General features: G+C 42.3%; 1 protein-coding gene and 1 pseudogene across 1 annotated transcript in view; one reads left to right on the forward strand and one right to left on the reverse strand.

Annotated features, from left to right (window-relative positions):
* Window positions 1-21,107, forward strand: part of LOC124523372 (solute carrier family 41 member 3-like) — a 68,742-nt gene that overhangs the window by 20,327 nt on the left and 27,308 nt on the right. The window contains exon 2 of the mRNA XM_047095206.1: window positions 2,531-2,638. Within this exon, the coding sequence (XP_046951162.1) occupies window positions 2,531-2,638 (108 nt within the window). The remainder of the gene's footprint in view (window positions 1-2,530; window positions 2,639-21,107) is intronic.
* Window positions 6,522-20,038, reverse strand: LOC124525012 (forkhead box protein O1-like; annotated as a pseudogene).

Here is a 21,107-nt window from a genome sequence, read left to right on the forward strand (position 1 = left end):
ACTGCTCTAGTACTTGTTAGTTCCCTGGATTAACAGTGTCAGCGAGGATCCAGGGTCCTACTGCTTTTCTGCTTTAGTCTTCCCTGTTAGTTGACTTTGTCCCATAATAGACCCCTGGTGGTTATTTGGTGCCTGATGTGTCTATATGTGACTTCTCAAGTCTCTGTGGCCATCATTGTGTCCCAGCCCACACCCACATGACTGTTGCAAAGGCTCTCCTCCTGCTCTTCACCCCCTTAGGGCCGCTTGTTAATGTAGGGAGGATGGAGATGGCTGTGGGTGAGGTCATGTAGGGTGTGCAGTAGGTGACTCAAGCCTTGGGAGGGAAAGGAAATGGCAGGGAAGGAGAACTGAAGATGAAGCATGAAGGACTCAGGATTAACAGGTTAGGAGGTCTACACCCTTTGGTCTCCTGACCTCTGGGAGCCACTGTTGGCAGAAAGCAGACTTGGAATGGATGGGTCAGGAACCATGAGTGCCGCAGAGCAGTAAGTGGTTTGATGCCAACCTAACCTTACCCTTGGCTTGGGTCTGTCTGTTCTGTAGCAGGGAGTTTGTCAACTGTGGAGTTAGAGGACAGGCCTCTTGAAAACGATGGACTGTTTTCTTGAGCATCAGTTCCATAAAGCTATTTTGTAACCCAAGGACGGTCCAGAGTTGAAAAGCCTGTGTCCATTTGGAAGAATCAAGAATTATTAGACCTTGGTAAAATTTCTAGCTTTGCAACCTGCCTACCTGGAGAAAGGAAATAAAATTCTTTAAATTAAATAATATTAAGAAAAGGAGGTCAGGAGGAGGAAGAGGAGCCCTCAATGGAGGTCAACATGGAATAAGCAGAGGTCAGTTTCAGACTGGGGGAATGTGGTTGTGAGTTCACAAGTGTGACATGGAGTCAGAGGTGTGCCTGTCACACAATTGGAGCTTAACACCAGCTGGGACTGGGGGTAGGGGAGGTCCATAGCTCAGAGAGCCAAGGAGTGAGGAATGGAGGTTAGAAGAGCCCAAGGAAAGGGCATTGCTATGGGGTGGGGAATGACAGCAGCTAGCATAGTATCTGAGAGGGTGAGAACAAGACTCACTAAGTTCAGTGGTGCTGAGGAAGACAAGGGCAAGCTTCTGTGACGAGATGCAGAGAGAGGGGATTTATTTTTACACTTGAGTTGGTGGGGACTTGGTCTTATGTGTCAGCGAAAATGAAGGTGCTTGAGAGCAGGCCGAGGTGGGAGGCCAGAGGAGGCTTGGGGTAGAGGATGCCGGCCTCAGGGGAGGCTGGAGCCCAGGGAGGGGTGCCTGTGCCAGGAACTGGGCTAGGGACTTCCGTCTCTGTGCATGCTGTGGCACACTGGTGGGATAGCTGCACAGGGGCCAAATGCTTCTAGAAGCCTGGGAGCCACAGGAGGCCACTGACAGTGGGAGCACCTTCTTGCCTGTGACATGGTTTTCTTCTGAACTTTCAGAGAAGGGAAGACTCATAGCTCCATCAGAGCTGGGATTGGATTCTGAATTCCCCAGTTTTGCCAATGAGGTAAAAAGAAAGAGGGAACTGGCAGCCATGAGTTCTCTCCCTCTCTCTGAGGACATGAAGGACGCCTGACCCTTTCACTCCAGACCCTGTAAGATGTTTTGTTGGGCTGCATTAGAGGACTCTCCTGGGCTCTACCCCCTTCTCCTCCCCCCCACCATATCTTCAGTCTCAGGCAACAGGGCCCAGACCCCAGGGCTCCTATCTCCTAGCTGACACAGTAGGAGTGTTGTTTTAGGTCTAGAATTCTAAAACCAGGAGGAGCTCTTAGCGTAGGGAATCACAGAAATCTATAGGGGACTGAGAGATAAATTAAGTCAATAGAACCAGATGAGGTATTGAAAATTGATGGGGATAGGGTGGGGATAAGCAATCTAATTGCATATAAACTGGTGGGAATAATTTTCACCTCACAAAGAAGTTATTTTTGAGAGAGAGAGAGAGAGAGAGAGAACACAAGTGGGGCAGGGGCAGAGAGAGAGGGAGACACAGAATCCAAAGCAGGGTCCAGTCTCTGAGCTGTCAGCACAGAGCCCGATGTGGGGCTCAAACTCACGAACTGTGAGATCATGACCTGAGCCGAAGTCAGACACTCAACTGACTGAAAGACCCAGACTCCCCCCTTTCATACCTTTTTTAATCTTTTACCTTTGATAGAGACCTGGATAGAGCTACATTCTGTCTGTTTTGACAGATCCAGTGTCCCCACATGATACTCTGGGTCACTGGGAAATCTGTGTCACTCCTTTGTCCCAGATGTTCTCACCAGCTCTCCCATTCATGAGAAATCTCCCAGCTTTGAAACTGGTGACTTGGTCCTGTTGCTACAGACACAGGGGCCACCCTGGGTATGTCGTGTTTGCAGGCTGGACCCCGCCAGTCAGGCTCGGACACAGTCTGGCCTCCAGTTTTCCTAGCTGCTGAAGTAACTTGCCACAACTTCTCTCAAGAAATTTTGAAGATGTGCCAATATATGTGTTTGGATTGATCTTACTCTTTCCCCACCAGCACTGGCTTGTGTTTGTGGAGGTTAAAGACCTATTGACGTTGGTGCCACCCCTGGTGGGCCTGAAGGGGAACCTGGAAATGACGCTGACATCACGACTCTCCACTGCTGTAAGTAGATAGTTGAGCATCTGGGCCACCTGCCTCCCAGGGACGGACACATGGGCACCTCCCAGTTTCTCCTCATAGCCTTGTTAGACAGGTGGGTTTGCCTCTCTGAAAAGACAGGTGTCATGAGGTTTTGTTCTGTCATGATGCTCCACCTGGCCGCCCCTCACAGCCTGCTATCCTGTTGTTCCACAGTGCAACTGGACTTCTGGCGAGGGCCAGGCTCAGCCCCGGGTGCCCTTGGTTTCTCCTGTAACCTGCTGTGTCCCGGAGCCTGGCTCCACACATTCACGCAGAAGCTGTAATGAGCAATGCAGCCTTACTAGAGGGTTTTAGAGATGAAACAAGATTTTCATCACCACATCACCTATCTCTGTTAGAGGATTTTCTTTTCTATGATGGCTCTGAAATGCCCCGTCAGCAGAGGGGTCTTCTCAGGACTCCCTAACTCACTCTGTCCCTCAGGCTGTTACTCATTCTACCCCTCCTAGCTATCCTGGGAATTGCAGTTCTTTTCCTTCTATTATGCAGAACGGTCTTTCCCCTTCTGTGAAACCCATTTCACATTCAGGATGTGAACAAGGCTGATGGCAAGAGTACGTACATTGTAGTCAGGAAACTGAAAGAAGAGTGATGTAATTGGAATAGTGAGGGAAAGAGGTGGGGCCTGCCTGGAGAGTGGGTGAGGGGTGGCTGGCCAGACAGTGACCCCCAACGAGCCACATCCTAATCCGTGGGACCTGTACATACTTCCTTATGTGGACAGGGTCTTTGCAAGTGGGATGAAGTGAAGGACCTTGACACGGGAGATGATCCTGGATTATCCACATGGGCCCAGTGCCATCACAAGGCTCTCTAGGAAGGGGGGGACAGGGACGTTTCAGAAGCAAAGGCTATGTGAGGGAAGTCAAGTGAGAGAAGATGCTATGCCCCTGGGTTTGAAGTTGGAGGAATAGCCAGGAAATGTGGCTTTACCTGCTGGAGAAGATGAAGAAACAGATCCCTCCCTCAAGCTTTCTGAGGGAGTAAGACCATGTGGACACCTTGATTTTTGCCCCATAAGATGCATTTCAGACTCCTGGCCTCCAGAAGTGTAGGAAGTATAGAAGTGTATTTCTGTGTACACACTAGAAATAAACATTTACAAAATACAGTTGGAAAAGAGGTATCTTTCAAACCATTGATTTTATTTTTTAATTTTATTTATTTATTTATTTACAATAGAATGTGCTTTTAATAACACTACAAACCAGAGGTAATAAACAAGGCTGCATAGATGATCTCATTTGCACATTTCACAAAGCAATCATGTACAATAATGAATGCCCTAATTACTCAAGAACATCCATATTAATACAGAAAAAGAATTACAAAAGGTCACATAATATTTGTTTTAAAAACAGACAAGATGGCTTTTACTGGACTTCACTGTACCCCAGAGAGATACCCAAGATTCATGTTAGAATTTCTACACAAAGAAGAATTTGCAGGAAAAAAAAAGATACTTACACAGACACAGGAAGAAGAAACATGTTTTGAAAAGTTACTCTAGGTTGTAATAAGATTTTAAGAGTGATTTCAGCTGGAGTTGCCTCTTTAGTGAACAAACAGGGGCTCTGAGGCTTACTGTGTGATGGCACAGGAGGAAGAAAGAAGCGGGACACAGTAACAGAGATGAGAACCCAAGCACTCTGGCACCAAGTGCTGTTACATATGCAGAAGGCACTGCTTAGAGGAACTAGAGTTTCCAAAACCAGACATATTTTGGAGTGGCTAGCAGCAAAGATGGTTGGACACATGGGCAATGTGGCTATTTAATGAATTTTGAAGGTGGCTGTTTAAGGAATTTTGAAGACATTAGAAGTCACAGTGGGAAGCTTACAATAGAGCTGGCCTTCTATAGGAAATCTTTCAGGAACCCTTGTGTTCTCATTAAACATGTAGGAAAGACCAAGCCAACAGATCTGCAATTCACATGCAAGACAAAGCAAGTGTGATCTGGGCTAAATACACAGAAAGGAATCAGAGCCTTCTCAAGAAGGCAAGAGGAACATTTTTGTGCACCTCCTTCTTTTACTGTGCTGACTTAGGGCATGCCACAAGAGTTGAAAATAGTGATGGATGCAAAGCCAATTAACCTGGTCTGTCAGTTATAGGTAACTGCATAATATTAAAACATAATGATGCAGAATTATAGTTGAGGTTCCTAAAGGCTAAGGAAATTCTCCAATTCTTAACTTACAATAAGAGCATTTACAGTAAATTCAAACATACAACTTACAGCTGGTTTGTTGGCTTTCCAATTCATTGCCCCAGTTTGTAAACAAGCTCTAATCACTTTGGTAGCCATCTGCACTCAGGGACACAAAGCATTCTGCAAATCACTAAAGTCCTATTAAAATTTTCCTCTTTCCACCTAAATTTCCAGTGTGCTAAGTAATCTGCAGGACAGAAGGCAGAGAGGAATGAAGTGTGAGTCGGAACATAATCCTGCAAAGCAGAGCTACCAAGCCAACCTCTACCTAGACCAACATAAGAACACAGAAATATGAGGGAAAACATTTTCTGAAGCTCAACTCCAAAAGGTTAAGTTGCTCAAAGCTCCCAGTTTGAGAGAGGAGCATGGTTTTAGCCTCAGGTCTCCCTTTCTGATCTATAAACATCACGAGGCCCCTCAGGAGTCACTGAAACAACATAGCATAGAAGCATCTATCAGAAGACTTAATGCTTTGCGGTTCACTTAGTTCACAGGATAATAGGAGCAGATAGAATTTCTTTAAAATACATACATAAAAGCTTACTAAGTTCTCCTAAAGATGAAACACAATATGTCCATAACTAACCATCACTCTCCTGCCGGAACAGAGCCAAAAATGTTGAGTATGCAAGTACTAATTACAATGATTTTAAGATTAGTCAGAAACAGTACCAGGTAACATCCCAAAGTGTACAAACCAGTTAAACACATATAAAATTGGTACTAATCCAGTTAGAAATACTATGGATGTTGCCTCAAATATCTGGGATTCCACAAATTTACAATCAGCCTATGTAACAAAGTAGACTCTAGTTTTAAGAGAACATTACCGTTCAATATCTATTTCAAAAATGATCTCAAGTCCCAATGATAATGTCAAAAGTCATTTATCTGGAAATTAGAATCATTTAAATGTTTGTACAAATTTGCAAATAACAAACCAAAAAAATTAGAAAAGACCTGTACAAGGCTGGCCTTTAATCTGTTTTTCCCAAATGTGTTTGACAAGTCCATTAATTCAGCAGAATGATAATGGGCTATTGGTTCTCATGTAAATTGTGTGGCCTTTTGAATAGGCCCAAAGCTGTTCCATAGAGGCACAGGATGGAGAGCTTGGTTCTCTGTGGTTCATCTGGTCAGCAGAACACAGGTGGTACAAACAAAAGTTTAACTTATCAAAGACATGAGACCATCACAGTATTACAAAACTTTCCTTTGACCTAATGGATATTTAAAACAATAACAACAACAACAACAAAACACACATAGTTCTGTAGCTATTGCTTATGTGAAAACTTGAAAGCACACCAGTATCTGCATGTCTTTTCTGCAGTTATATGGTGTAATGAGTTTGGCACTTCATTGTAATGAAATTTCCAATGACACAGTCCTTACCTACAGTGGCACATAACCTGCAAACATCAGGCAAACATCCTGTACGGGAAAAGTGTCTTCGCTGCCAAGTCTGACGAAAGGAAAAAAAAAATTTTTGCTTTCCCCCCCCCCTTTTTTTTTTTAATCAAGAAAAGGAAAATGAGGAGTGAAGGACATCTTTGGACTGCTTCTCTCAGTTCCTGTTGTCAGACAATCTGAAGTCCTTTAAACTGTAGCCTGTTCACTAACTCACTCTTAGCCTGACACCCAGCTCTGTGTCATCGTCTTGACGCTGTGTGGGAAGATTTGGTTGGGCAACACATTGTCAACATCAAAATCTAACATATCACTGTCCATGAGGTTGTTCCAAATGATGGACTCCATGTGAATCAACATGCCATCCAAGTCACTTGGGAGCCTACCCTGGTTAAGAGGGCCCATCCTGCCATGGTCATTAAGCTGCTCACTGAGGAGTAGGCCCCCAGGGCTTTCATCTGCGTGGTGTGTGACAGCAGCACTTGTAAAGCTGTCTTCACTGGGGGCGGTTCATTCCTGAGGTGTGGAGCATGGTGCTGACCACATGGGGCAAGGCACGCCCATTAATTGCTGATGTTGGCTGGGTATGTCCAGGGTGGGTGTGGGAGCTGGGGTTCATCATTTTGTTATGAGATGCCTGACTACCATAGGTTGACATGACCAAATTAGGGCCCATTAACATATTCTGACCAAGGACCTGGCTGTTGGGTTGGGTGATCCCAGGATCAACTACTGTCATAATGTCATGATGGGGAGGAGAGTAAGTAAGCAACTCCTTCAAGAGTCCCGGTGCGCAGTTACAATGATTCATACCTCCATAGCTCAATTTGTTGTCCTGAAGTGTTTACATAGGCATGTGGGGCAAAGGACTCCTGCTGGACTGGCCGTGTGTATATTTTGGGAATTGGGGCTGGGTGAATTCAGACTGGTGTTTGGTAGTACATATGAGTAGCATGGTGTCTGCTGCATCCTGGTGCCAGGTGAAGACTGAGTTGAAACAGTTAATGGCATTGGTGATGAGACAAGGTTGAGATTATCCAAAAGGTTTTCCATATTTTCAGGATTACTTATCTCAGACAGACTGGGTGGAGCAGAAGCCATCTTTGCAGCAGATAGTGGGTACACCATAGAATGCACATCCCCATCTCTAAGATCATCCTGTTCGGCCATAATGGGATAAAGTCTCCCACTAATAGTACTAGCATTTGAGCTAGTTGGAGGGTGAAATGTATGCCAGTTATCAAAGCCATCACTGCTGTGAGAGCCAGGGCTCGCATGCCATTTATAAAACTGAGATCCTGGGCTGTCCCAGGCACCCTCCTGGCCAGACTGTAGAGACACTTTTTCTCTTAACAGCTCAGCCCCGGTTCTTAGCAAATTTACTGTTGTCCAGGGACGCAGCTCTTCTCTAGGGGGATTTTCCACTCCTACCTCCCTCTGGATTGAGCATCCACCAAGAATTCTTTCCGGTTCCTTAATTCTGCACACGAATGGACTTGCTGTATAGGGCCAGATTAAGGCCAACTGAATTCTTCCATCCCGCTGAGCTGTTGCTGTCACTCTTATCCCTGAAGTATGGCACATACTTGACCACCTCCTCTTAGATCTGCGACAGCATGAGCTGCTTCCACCCTGAGCTCTTGATGGACTTGGTGATGAGGTGGGCATAGGACAGGTTGCCTGATGCATTCCTGAGGGATGAGCTCCTCTTTTGCAGAGACCCTGAGAGGGGCCCGGTGGTGGCTGGAGGAATGGGCAGGTGCCAAGACAGCGGACTGGTGCAAGCAGCCAGCCTCTGGGCCCTGCAAGTCCCTGCACCAAACCCCAGTGTGGCCCCAGCTGGACCCAGGCCTGAGCTGGAAGTTCCTGCTCTCCTCCAAAAGGCTCAGGTTGCTCAGGAAGCTTGTGTTGACAGCAGCCACTGAGGGCAGGCAGGGCTGGAGGTGGCAGAGGTGGGCTGGCCTAATGCCAACCTAGGCGGTGGCAGGGCTATCGGCTCCAAGTCCTGGTTGGTCTCCAGAACCGGGGGCGGGGCGCTTCAGCCATGGTGAGCCCACCCCTCCCCCAGCCACGGGGAGCCAACCAGGAGGGGGCACTAAGAGCTGGTCTGAGATTTGGAGGGGCAACATTGGTGTCTTGAGCCCATGAATACAGGAGGAAGGTGCAACTGAGTGGAAGCACAAGCCCCAAAGTTGACTTCTGACTTCGCGGGTCCATCAAGCTCTAGGCTCTTTCAGGTTCGCTGCTCAGGCTGGACGGCAGGCCAGAGTCCCCAGGTCAGGACAGGGTCTGTGGACTGAAGGACAGACAGACTGATGGATGCTCGCTCTGCTGGGGGCCAGACCACAGCGCTGCTGCCTGTTGAATATGGCGGCGGCCGCTGCAGCAACTCTATGTTTACATTTTTTTAATGTTTACTTATTCTTCAAGGAAAGAGAGACAGAGCCTGAGTGGGGGAGGGGCAGGAAGGGAGGGAGACACAGAATCCAAAGCAGGCTCCAGGCTCTGTGCTGTCAGCACAGAGCCCTTAGCGGGGCTCGAACTCAGGAGCTGTGAGATTATGACCTGATCTGAGGTTGGATATTTGACTGAGACACTCAGGTGCCCCAACATGGTCCTTTTTAAATAATTTTTAATTGTGATAAATGCACATAAAAGAATACTTACAAATTAACCATTTCTGAGTGTCTAGTTCAGTATATTATTAAGTATATTCACATTAAGTATAGTCACATTGTTTTTTCAGGAAATCATATAAATTATTTAACCAAAAATCTAATTTCCTTTGAAAGACACAAATTGTTTATTAAACAACCATTAATCAAGAAGAGTACTATTATACTAATTAAGAGAGAATGGCATAATATTGAGCAGAGTTCTTTGAGAACAGGTCCTGATTGGAAATATATGGTAACATTTTTTAACTTTATTTTTTTAAAATTTACATCCAAATTAGTTAGCATATAGTGAAGCAATGATTTCAGGAGTAGATTCCTTAATGCCCCTTACCCATTTAGCCCATCCCCCCTCCCACAACCCCTCCATCAACCCTCAGTTTGTTCTCTGTATTTGAGTCTCTTCTGTTTTGCTCCCCTCCCTGTTTTTATATTATTTTTGTTTCCCTTCCCTTATGTTCATCTATTTTGTCTCTTGAAGTCCTCATATGAGTAAAGTCATATGATTTTTATCTTTCTCTAATTTCACTTAGAATAATACCCTCCAGTTCCATCCACGTAGTTGCAAATGGCAAGATTTCATTCTTTCTGGTTGCTGAGTAATACTCCATTGTATATATATACCACATCTTCTTTATCCATTCATTCATCGATGGACGTTTGGGCTCTTTCCATACTTTAGTTATTGGTGATAGTGCTGCTATAAACATGGGGGTGCATGTGTCCCTTCGAAACAGCACACCTATATCCCTTGGATAAATGCCTAGTAGTGCAATTGCTGGGTCATAGGATAGTTCTATTTTTAGTTTTTTGAGGAACCTCCATACTGTTTTCCAGAGTGGCTGCACCAGCTTGCATTACCACCAACAATGCAAAAGAGATCCTCTTTCTCCACATCCTCGCCAACATCTGTTGTTGCCAGAGTTGTTAATGTTAGCCATTCTGACAGGTGTCAGGTGGTATCTCATTGTGGTTTTGGTTTGGATTTCCCTGATGATGTGTGATGTGGAGCATTTTTTCATGTGTCATTTGGCCATCTGGATGTCTTCCTTGGCGAAGTGTCTATTCATGTCTTTTGCCCATTTCTTCACTGGATTATTTGTTTTTTGGGTGTTGAGTTTGATAAGTTCTTTGTAGATTTTGGATACTAACCCTTTATCTGATATGTTATTTGCAAATATCTTCTCCCATTCTGTCAGTTGCCTTTTAGTTTTGCTGATTGTTTCCTTTGCTGTGCAGAAGCTTTTTATTTTGATGGGGTCCCAGTAGTTCATTTTTGCTTTTGTTTCCCTTGCCTCTGGAGATGTGTTGAGTAAGAAGTTGCTGTGGGCAAGATGAAAGAGGTTTTTGCCTGCTTTCTCCTCGAGGATTTTGATGGCTTCCTGTCTTACATTGAGGTCTTTCATCCATTTTGAGTTTATTTTTGTGTATGGTGTAAGAAAGTGGTCCAAGTTCATTCTTATGCATGTCGCTGTCCAGTTTTCCCAGCACCACTTGCTGAAGAGACTGTCTTTATTCCATTGGATATTCTTTCCTGCTTTGTCAAAGATCAGTTGGCCATGTGTTTGTGGGTCCATTTCTGTGTTCTCTATTCTGTTCCATTGATCTGAATGTCTGTTTTTGTGCCAGTACCATACTTTCTTGATAAGTACAGCTTTCTAATACACTTGAGACCAGGGATTTTGATGCTTCCAGCTTTGGTTTTCTTTTTCAAGATTGTTTTGGTTATTTGGGGTCGTTTCTGGCTTCATACAAACTTTAGGAATTTTTGTTCTAGCTCTGTGAAGAATGCTGGTGTTATTTTGATAGGCATTGGATTGAATATGTAGATTGTGTGGTATTGACTCTTTTTTTACATTTATTTATTTTTGAGAGACAGAGTGAGACAAAGTGAGAGTGGGGGAGGGGCAGTGAGGGAGACACAGGATCAGAAGCAGGCTCCAGGCTCTGAGCTGTCAGCACAGAGCCCGACGCGGGGCTCGAGCCCACAGACCATGAGATCATGACATGAGCCGAAGTCGGACATTCAACCGACTGAGCCACCCAGGTGTCCTGGTATTGACATTTTAATAATATTTGTTCTTCCAAACTATAAGCATGGAATATTTTTCCTTTTTTTTTTTTTTTCTTCAATTTCTTTCACAACCTTTCTAAAGTTTACAGTGTATAGGTTTTTCACTTCTTTGGTTAGGTTTATACCTTGGTATTTTATAGTTTTTGGTACAAGTGTAAATGGGATCAATTCCTTGATTCCTCTTTCTGTTTCATTATTGGCATATAGGAACGCAACTGATTTCTGTGGTTTGATTTTATATCCTGCGACTTGGCTGAATTCATGGATCAGTTCTAGCAGTTTTTGGTGGAATCTTTTGTGTCTTCCATATAGAGTATCATGTCATCTGTGACGAGTGAAAGTTTGCATTCTCCTTGCTGATTTGGTGTCTGTTATTCCTTTGTGTTGTCTGATTGCTGAGGCTAATACATCTAATACTATGTAGAATAACAGTGGCAGGAGTGGGCATCCCTGAAGTGTTCCTGACCTTAGGGGGAACAGTCTCAGTTTTTCTTCATCTAGGATGATATTAGCAGTGGGTCTTTTTGTATATGGCTTTTATGATCTTGAGATATGATCCCTCTGTCCCTTAGAATGATGTATTTTGCCAAATGCTTTCTCTGTATCTATCGAGAGGATCATGTGGTTCTTGTCCTTTCTTTTATTAATTTGATGTATCACATTGATTGATTTGCAGATATTGAACCAGCCCTGCATCCCGGGTATAAATCCCACTTGGTTGTGGTGAATAATTGTTTTAATATATTTTTGGATTCGGTTGGCTAGTATCTTGTTGAGAATTTTTGCATCCATGTTCATGAGGGATATGGTCTATACTTCTCCTTTTTAGTGAGGTGTTTTTCTGGTTTTGGAATTAAAAAAATACGATTTGATTTTGATGGAAGCAGTAGTAATGTACCTCTTTCATTTCTGATTTTGAGTCCTCTCTTTTTTCTAATCAATGCAGTTAGTTTTGTGAATTTTATTGATCTTTTCAAAGAAACAACTCATGGTTTCATTAATCTTCTCATTTGTTTTTCCATTCTCTATCTGTGATCTAGTCATTATTATTTCCTCGCTTCTACTAGCTTTAGGGTTAGTTTGTTCTTTTTCACATTAAAAAAATTTTTTTTAATCTTTATTTATTTTTGAGAGAGAGATAAACAAATAAATAAATGTTTATTTCGTTTAGAGTGAGAGCAGGGGAGGAACAGAGAGAGAGGGAGACACAGAATCTGAAGCAGGCTCCAGGCCACCTGAGCCACCCAGGCGCCCCTTCTCTTTCACATTTATTAAGTTGTCATTTTTGGTGGTTGACTGAGATTTTTTTTTTTTTAATTTTTTTTTTCAACGTTTATTTATTTTTGGGACCGAGAGAGAGCATGAACGGGGGAGAGGCAGAGAGAGAGGGAGACACAGAATCGGAAACAGGCTCCAGGCTCTGAGCCATCAGCCCAGAGCCCGACGCGGGGCTCGAACTCCCGTACCGCGAGATCGTGACCTGGCTGAAGTCGGACGCTTAACCGACTGCGCCACCCAGGCGCCCCTGAGATTTTTTTTTTAATGTAAGAGTGTTTACAGCTAGAAATATCTAGCTTAGTACTGTGTTAACTGTATCTCTTAAGTTTTGGTATGTTGTGTTTCAATTTTAATTATCTGAATATATTTCCTATTTCTGTTGTGATTTCTTATTTGATTGGTTGTGAAGAGTATTTTTTTTTTATCTTCATGTATTTGCTGATTTTCCAGTTGTCCTGCTATTGATTCCTAGTTTCATTCTAATGTGATTGGAAAAGATATTTTATATGATTTCAGTGTTTAAAAATTTGTTGAAACCTGTTTTGTGGGGTAACATATGGTTCATCTAGGAGAATGTTTCAAGGCTACTTAAGAAAAATTTGCGTTCTATTTTTGGGTGGAGTGTTCTATCTATGCCTGTTTGGTCCAGTCATTCCATATTGTTAGTCATATACTCTATTTCCTTATTTGTCTTCTGACTGGTTATTCTGTCCATTATTGAAAATCTTCAACTATCATAGTAGAGCTGTCCATTTCTCCTTTCATGTCCGTCAGTGTCTGCATTTGTTTAAGAGCTCTGATATTTGGTGCATTTATAATTGTTATATCTTCTTGATGATTTGACCCCTTTACCATCAAATAATATCCTTGTTTGTTTCTTACAACAGTTTTAAATGGAAAGTCTAGTTTGTCTGCTAATAATATAGCAACTCCTGCTCTCTGGGTTGCTCTTTGCATGAGATATTTCCATCCTTTCATTTTCAACCTAGGCATCTTCCAAATCTAAAGGGAGTGTTTTGTAGAAAACATGTATTTGGACCCATTAATTTTTTCTTAATTCTGCCAGTCTATGTCTTCTGATTGGGGAGTTTAACCTATTTATAATTAGTGATTACAGATAGGTAAGGACTTATTGCCATTTTTAAAATTGGTTTTCTATATGTCTTACAGCTTTATTTTTGTCCCTTATTTATTTCCTTAATGTCTTTCTGTATGTTTAGGTGATTTTTATAGCAATACATTTTGATTCTATTGTCATTTTGTTTTTTGTTTATATTCTATAGTTATTTTCTTTGTGGTTCTATAGTGATTACGTATAACATCCTAAAATTACAACAATGTATTTTAAACTGATAATAGTTAACTTAAATCACATAAAAAAGTCTACTCTGCCCTCTTCTGCCCCTTCTTTATACCTCTGCCCTCTTCTACCCCTTGATTTTATGTTACTGATGTCACAAAATATCTATTTTTATTAGAGTATCCATTACATTGATTCATTATTTTTATGCTTTTGTTTTTTAAATTATATAAAAGAATAAAAATGGAGTTACAAAGCACAATTAAAATAATACAGGTTTTTATATTTATCCAAATATCTACCTGTACTGGATAACTTTATATTTCCATACAACTTTGAGTTCCTGTCTAGTGTGCTTTCATTTTAACTTGAAGGGCTCACTTTAGCATGTCTAAAGTCCTGTCATTTTAACTTGAAGGACTTCTTCTAGGGCAGGTCTAGTGGTATTGAACTCTCCCTCAGCTTTTGTTCATTTAGGAATGCTCTCGTTTCTCTCTTTGTTGTTGTTTTGTTTTGTTTTGTTTTGTTTTTTGTGTTTTTTTTTTTTGCAGTACAGTTCTGCTGTATATAGAACTTTTGGTGAATTTTATTTTTTCTTCCAGCAAAAAAAATATTTAAATATATTATCCCACTACCTTCTGACCTGCATGGTTTCCCCTGAGAAATCTGATATCTTATTGAAAATCCTGTATTTGTAAGGAGTCTTTTCTCTTGTAGCTTTCAAGATTATCTCTTTGACTTTGACTTTCAGTGGTTTGATTATGTTTCTTGGTGTGGGCCTCTTTGACTTTGTCCTCCTTGGGTTTATTGACCTTTTTGCGTTTGGATATGCATGTATTTCCTCAAATTTGGGGAAATTTGGCCATTATTTCTTCAAATAAGCTCTCTGCCCCTTTTTGTCTCTCTTCCCTTTCTGGGATACACATTAGATGGATAGATGGATGGATGGATGGATGGATTTGATTGATGGTGCCCTATAAGTCCTTTAGGCTCTCTGTTCATTTTCCTTCATTTTTTTTTGTTGTTTCTGAGACTTGATAATTTCAAATGACATTATCTTCAAATTCACTGATTCATTCTTCTTCCTGTTTAAGTCTGCTATTGAACCCCTCTAGTGAATTTTTCAATTCAGTGATTATATTTTCCAGCTGCATATCTTTCTTGGTTCCTTTGTAAAAGTTTCTCTTTGTAGATATTTTCATTTTGTTATCATCATTTCCCTAGATATCTATCCATGTCCTCCTTTAGTTCTTTGAACATATTTAAGACAGTTATTTTAAAGTATTTATTAATAAGAGAGTGAGAAAAGTGGGGCTCACCCAAAGTGGGGTTTGTGCTCACCCAAAGAGGGCCCAAGCTCATCTACCATGAGATCGTGACCTGAGCTGAAGTCAGATGCCTACCCAACTGAGCTACCCAGGCACTCCCTGCCTTCTCATCTTTTGTCAAAAAATTGGCATTTGAGAAAACAGCTACCTCTCCCAGTCTTTGCAGACTTGCTCATGAAAGGGAAGACCTTCACTAATCAGTCTGGTGTGAAGGCTTAAAGTCTTTTGAGGCTTTTTCTGGGCATGTGTCTTCCCTGGGCCTGTACATGTACCTTTTTTTTTCCATTCCAATTCACCACACATGGCTGCTATTAAATGTTTTAATTACCTTGGGTGCTTGGGGGCTCATTCAGGTGAGCATCCAACTTTGGCTCAGGCCATGATCTCACGGTTAGTGAGTTTGAGCCCTGTGTCAGGCTCTGTGCTGACAGCTCAGAGCCTGGAGACAGCTTTGCATTCTGTGTCTCCCTCTCTTTCTGTCTCTCTCCAGCTTGTTCTCGCTCTCTCTCCCTCTCAAAAGTAAATAAATAAACATTGAAATTTTTCTTTAAAAACCTCTTAATTACCCTAAAAAACTCAGCATTGCTTCTCCTTGGGGACTTAATGCTTTATTGTATTTTTCCATCTATAGTCTTTGCCCCAGGCATGCATGGGCCTGCAATTCCCTGAAGCAGCTGTACTGTATCCAGCACCCAGCACTGGTTTCAGCAGCCTGGAAACTGATATCCAAACTATGCCACCTTTTCCTTTGATCGCCAAGTCCGGCAAAATGGAAACTACACCCTCAGGTATCCTCCAGGAAGGCCAGGATGTTGCAAACTGGTCCACTGTTTTCCTTCTATCTTGAGGAAGGCACCATGCACTGCACTACTCTGTACCAAGGAGGAAGTGGTGCAAGGATAAGCAAAGACACTGTTGGATTTTCTACTGTTCTAAGTGTGGTTTCTTGGTGAGTGGTCACTTGGTTTTGCAAATCCTTGACTGGTTTCTAGAGCTCTCACAAAGCTGTTTTGGTCAGTCTCTTGTTTTACTTGGTATTTGCATGGGGGGAATGAGGCCTGGAGCTTCCTAGCCTTTCATCTTGCTATCATTCTCCCTCACTTTTCTTTTAAATTTGTTTTTTTGTTTTACTTTAGTGTGTCTTCTAGTAATCAGATAGGATCTGTTGGAAGTGAACTTTTTGGACATTTGCAGTATGACAATATTTTATCTTCACAATTGGATGCCAACCTGGAAGGGTAGAGAATGCATGGTTCACAATTATTTTCCATCAGTACTGAGGCATATTTTCAGGGTCTTCTTGTGGTCAGTGTGGCTGATGGAAGCCTCATAACTTTTAAAAATAAAATTTTATTTTTAAGTAATCTCTATACCCATTGGGGGGCTCAAATGCACAACTCTGATATCGAGAGTTACATGCTCTACTGACTGAGCCAGCCATGCCCCCCTAGAAGCCCCATTACTTTTAGAATCTAATTTATTTTAGATTATGTGTTCACCTTTCTATCTGGACTTTTTGGTATATTTCTCTTTATCAGCTATGTTCATCATGATGTCTCTGGCAAGGACCTTTTCTCATTACCTTACATATATCTTAGATTTTTCTATCTAAAGGGTTATGTCTGTCTTCAGTTCTACAGAAATCTTGTTGCTGCTGTTACTTATAATATTTTGGTATTCATTCTTTCTGTCACCCCACCCCCTACCCCCTACTACTACTATTGGGTGCACAATGCAACTTCTGAATCTACCTTCTGAGTTCCTTAACTTTCTTTTCACATTTCTTGTATTTGTGTCTGGTCTGGGGGAATACTTCTGCTTGATGTTTTATTTCACTAAATCACTTTCCATCTCTCTCTCTGGCCATTGTGTTATTGAGATCATCTAATGAAGAGCTTTTGTTTGTTTCTGTCTTTTTTTTAAACCTCTCTTTTAAATTCAAAGATCAAGTTTGTACTTTCTAAAGTTTAAAATTGTCTTTTCACTTACAGAAGTACCATTCTCCCGCATCTGTTAATTTGCTTGCCCTAGAGTCTTATTCAATTTCCTGTTTTGACTGTTTCCTTAGATTTTTGTGCTTCCATTTGTTGAGTCTGATGAATCTCTTTCATGATTGTGACCTTCCTTTCATGAACAGTGATTTTTGGTTGGTTGAGCATCATTTTATTTTAGCTTTCCTCTTTGTGAATCTCTGAATGCTGTCCTTTAGAGGAGGATACCTGTAGTGATTGGGGGGGGGGTGAGTCAAAATAGGTTACCTGGAAGTATGTGCCAGTAACTGGGCTTATGGGTCTAGAGACTCTTTTTCCATCTTATCATGGCCACTTTGGGCACTGCTTTGCCTTTTTAACCCCAACACACACACACACACACACACACACACACACACATACTACTTCTGCTTAGAGCCCAATGGCCAGGTGTCTCATTGTTGGCAAACAAGGGAAGAGGCCAACTCTTCTGGATGTTCCTGCTCTGCTCTCTGAGCTAAAGCCCTTTCAGTTGTCCCAGGCTCCCTTCTGCTCCCATCATCCCCAGGGCTACCTCTGCTTTGTGCAGTAGACCTTTTGGTTATGGGTCCTTCCTCCAACCTAACTCCTGCTTTACATTATTTAGGATGCCCTCTTAAGCTGTGTTAAACTATAGATACCTCTTTTTATTTTCCACAACTTGTGTCCATTTTAAAAATCATTTCCAAACCTATGATCCTGTGTTTGACTCCGAAATATGAATATGGACTCATGTTTGTTTTAATATGTATGCAGATAGGTACAACAATAAACATGGGTATGTGTACATACATGGGTTAGGATCAATCCATACATACATTTCCTAGCTCTCCCACTAACAGAACCTAGAAGCAGTACCATCCCAGTGGCACCTAGCACATCTGCCATCTAGGTCTTGATTTCTGATACCATTCTTCAATAAAAGAAGCCAACATTCTTGGGAAAATGGTTCATCTTAGGACTGGGGCAGAGAAAATACAAGATGTACCTGGAGTATCGGATGGTGCCAGAAAGTAAGGAAGTACTAAACAGCATGTGGGTGCATGTCAGAAAGACAACCTTAATGAGCTCCCAATGGCCACAGTGGGAGCAGTGTTAGCGACAAAATAAATATAATAGTATTATGACCTAAAGAATAAATACCCATGAGTCCAATCATACCATGTAAATAAATGATTTAAGAGGGGGAGAAGGGACCACTGTATCTCAGAGAAAATTTTATGTGCAAAGAATGAAGGAAATATAAAATCACCATTAGAATACCATACTGATCATTGCACAGGCAAAATCCACTAATGAATTAGTAGGTGGCACTTGAAGTAGAAATAGGGTCTTTGCTTGGCCCCAAACTATGTCCTCAAATCTTTGATACATTGTTCTCTAGGAGGTGAAGCTGGATTCCCTTGCCTTGAATATGGAATGGGCCTAATGACTCACTAGTAAATAACAGAGTATTGGAAGGGAAACACAATAAGTTTATAGTGGAGAATCCTGGCAGACACAACCTGAACCAAGGACCAAGGTTAAGGCCACATCTCATCAGCCATGTTGGTATGACAGCTCTCCAGATACCACGTGAAGAGAAAAGCACTATACCTCTGCAGCCTGATTTCCCTCAAAACCCAATAATCTCAGTGTAATCATGAGGAAAACCAGACAAACCCATTTGAGAGACATTGTACAAAATATCTAATCAAGTACTCTTCGAGAGTGTCAAGGCCATGAAAGACAGTGAAAGGTGAGGAACTGCCACATATTGAAAGAAACCAAGGAGACATGATGACTAGCTACATGGGCAGCCTGAATTGACACCCTGGGACAGAAATAGGACACTAGTGAAGAAACTGGAGACATCAGAATATGTTCTGTCATTTAGTTAATAAAGTTGTACTAGCCTTAATGTCTCAGTTGATAATTGTCCTGTGGTTATATAAGCTGTTAACATCAGAAGAAGCTGAGTGAAGGGTATACAGGAAAGTATATTAACTTGGGAACTCCTTTGAAGTCTAAAATTATTTCAAAATAAAAAGATTGTCTTTCCCTACCCTTCAGTTTGGTTAGGAAGGATAGTAAAACATTCAGTCCTCCATATTAATCCAGTAAGTCTTTTTTTTGTTATTGGAAAAATATTTGGTATATTTGTTATTGGGAAAAAATATACAAAATAATGACAAATTGGGTTTTTTTATTATTGTGAATAAGCTAAGTGTCCTTCTGAAGATAAAACTCACTGGGTAAGTCAGGATCCTGGCAGGAGAGAGGTGGCACATACAGATGGAAGCTGAGCAGGGTTTAATGAAGAGTTGACCACATTGTGGGGAGGATTATGGGAAACCGCAAAAGGGCAGTGAATCACCCTAGGACTGGCAATAAGAGGAAGTGATGATCAGTCTAAGCTGAAAGGAGCAAGAGGATGGGTAGAGGTAGGGATGATTCTCAGAACCCGGGAGAGCTGTAGGAAAGGGCCATCTGGCTGGTGCTGCAGGTCTGTGTGCAGGAGTGCAGCCACTGGGGCAGTGGGAAGGGCACAGAGATGCTCATACCCCACCCTCACTCTTGCTGTCCCTCCAGTGACTTTCCATGACTCCCCACTGACCAAAACCAACCAGAAGCAACAAGGCAAGGGAGCTTGTATATGCATCTATATGGGTCAGCCTTCCAGGTACAATCCAAACCCAGAGAGGTGCCTGGAGGGATGTCATCTTCATGGTCTGAATCCGTTAAAGCAACCCTGTTATGATGTAGCCAATAAGGAAAGATTTAGAAAATATAGAACTGAGATAGGACCTCATAGGATTTCACATAGCAATTTATACTTGTAAGACATTAAAAGACATATTAAAATGTTCAAGTCTGTGTTATCCAAATGAACATTTGGGAAGGGCCTCCCCAAACCTCTCCCACTGAGATGAATCTAGGTCAGTCTCCATAATAGATGTCCCAAATTCCCACTGATTTTCTCTTTACATTCTTAGCAAAAAGCCACTGAGCCTGTGCTTGGACTGGCTTTGTTTCTCCAGCTCTTACCTGGACATCGCTGGGGCCACCATTCCAGGGTAAAGCAGTATCCATCTACCTTGATGGAGACCTGCTCCCAAGTGCCCCCTCCCTGTGGGTTATCCTGCTAGTCTTGTTCTGCCCTGCTTCCTTCCCTACCTTTTGCTGCCTTGGTCTGTTCCCCACTGGAAAATGGGCCATCCATTCCACATGCTCTGAAATCCTATTTCCTTAGCATCCCACCCCTTCTCACAGCTTCTTTCCCTCAGGTCCTCCTCCTTCCTTGTTTGTATGAGTTCTGCAAGCTCCCCAGCCCTCCAGTCCTCCTGCTGCACCTCTTGGCATCACTCCCTTTCTGGTTCAGCCATTGAGGAAGGAATGCCCTTCTGATCAATACCCAGGGGTCAATGGGCCGGTAGCTCCCCCTTATCTGATGAGTACAGGGTTAGAGTTGGTGGATTGATAGGACACAGTAAATGCACTGGTTGAGTCCAGCAAGCACCCAGCATAGCATGGAGCAGAGAAGGGAAATGAGCCTGTTGGCCTTGCATGTTTGGTGTGTGGCAAGCTGTGTAGCTGTGTTCTGTTCCATCTTAGTCCCTTGTCCCGGTGGGTACTCCCAAAGTGCATATTAATCTACCTGTGTGAAGTAAAAGTCACCTGGCTCCATGGCATGTGCTACACCTGAGGTTTCCATCATGCTGAAAAGAAAAGCCTCCCCTTATTTGAAAATGAAAAGTAATTTTATTTTTTCTTTGGAGTTCAGGAACATAATGAACTAATTTCAAAGGAGCTAGAAAAGTATATTTGCTTGAAACCTTTTCTTATCTACATCTTGAATTTTGCGGTAAAATTCTATGAAATTAGAAGCTGACTACCATTTTTGAAAGGAGAAAATTGTATTTCCGATCATGTTTTTTTTTATCCTAAGAAGGACTTAAACGTTTCTTAAATGGGATGATTTGCAGAAGTGAAATTGAGAAGGTTAGTGGTCAGCTGAGATGTGACTTGCTGTTAGGGGGGAAAAGGGATTGCAGGTGCTGGGGAGAACATGCCTAAAGACCCAGCTGAGGATGCAAACCAGCTTCTCAGCAGGGGTCCTCCCCCTGCTGCCCATGGATGAGTTTGAGAGGTGGCTCTGAAA

The sequence above is a fragment of the Lynx rufus genome, unplaced genomic scaffold, assembly GCF_022079265.1.
Source record: "Lynx rufus isolate CCGP_SWC_20201006 ecotype Redwood Valley unplaced genomic scaffold, mLynRuf1.p SCAF_4, whole genome shotgun sequence".
NCBI lineage: Eukaryota > Metazoa > Chordata > Mammalia > Carnivora > Felidae > Lynx > Lynx rufus.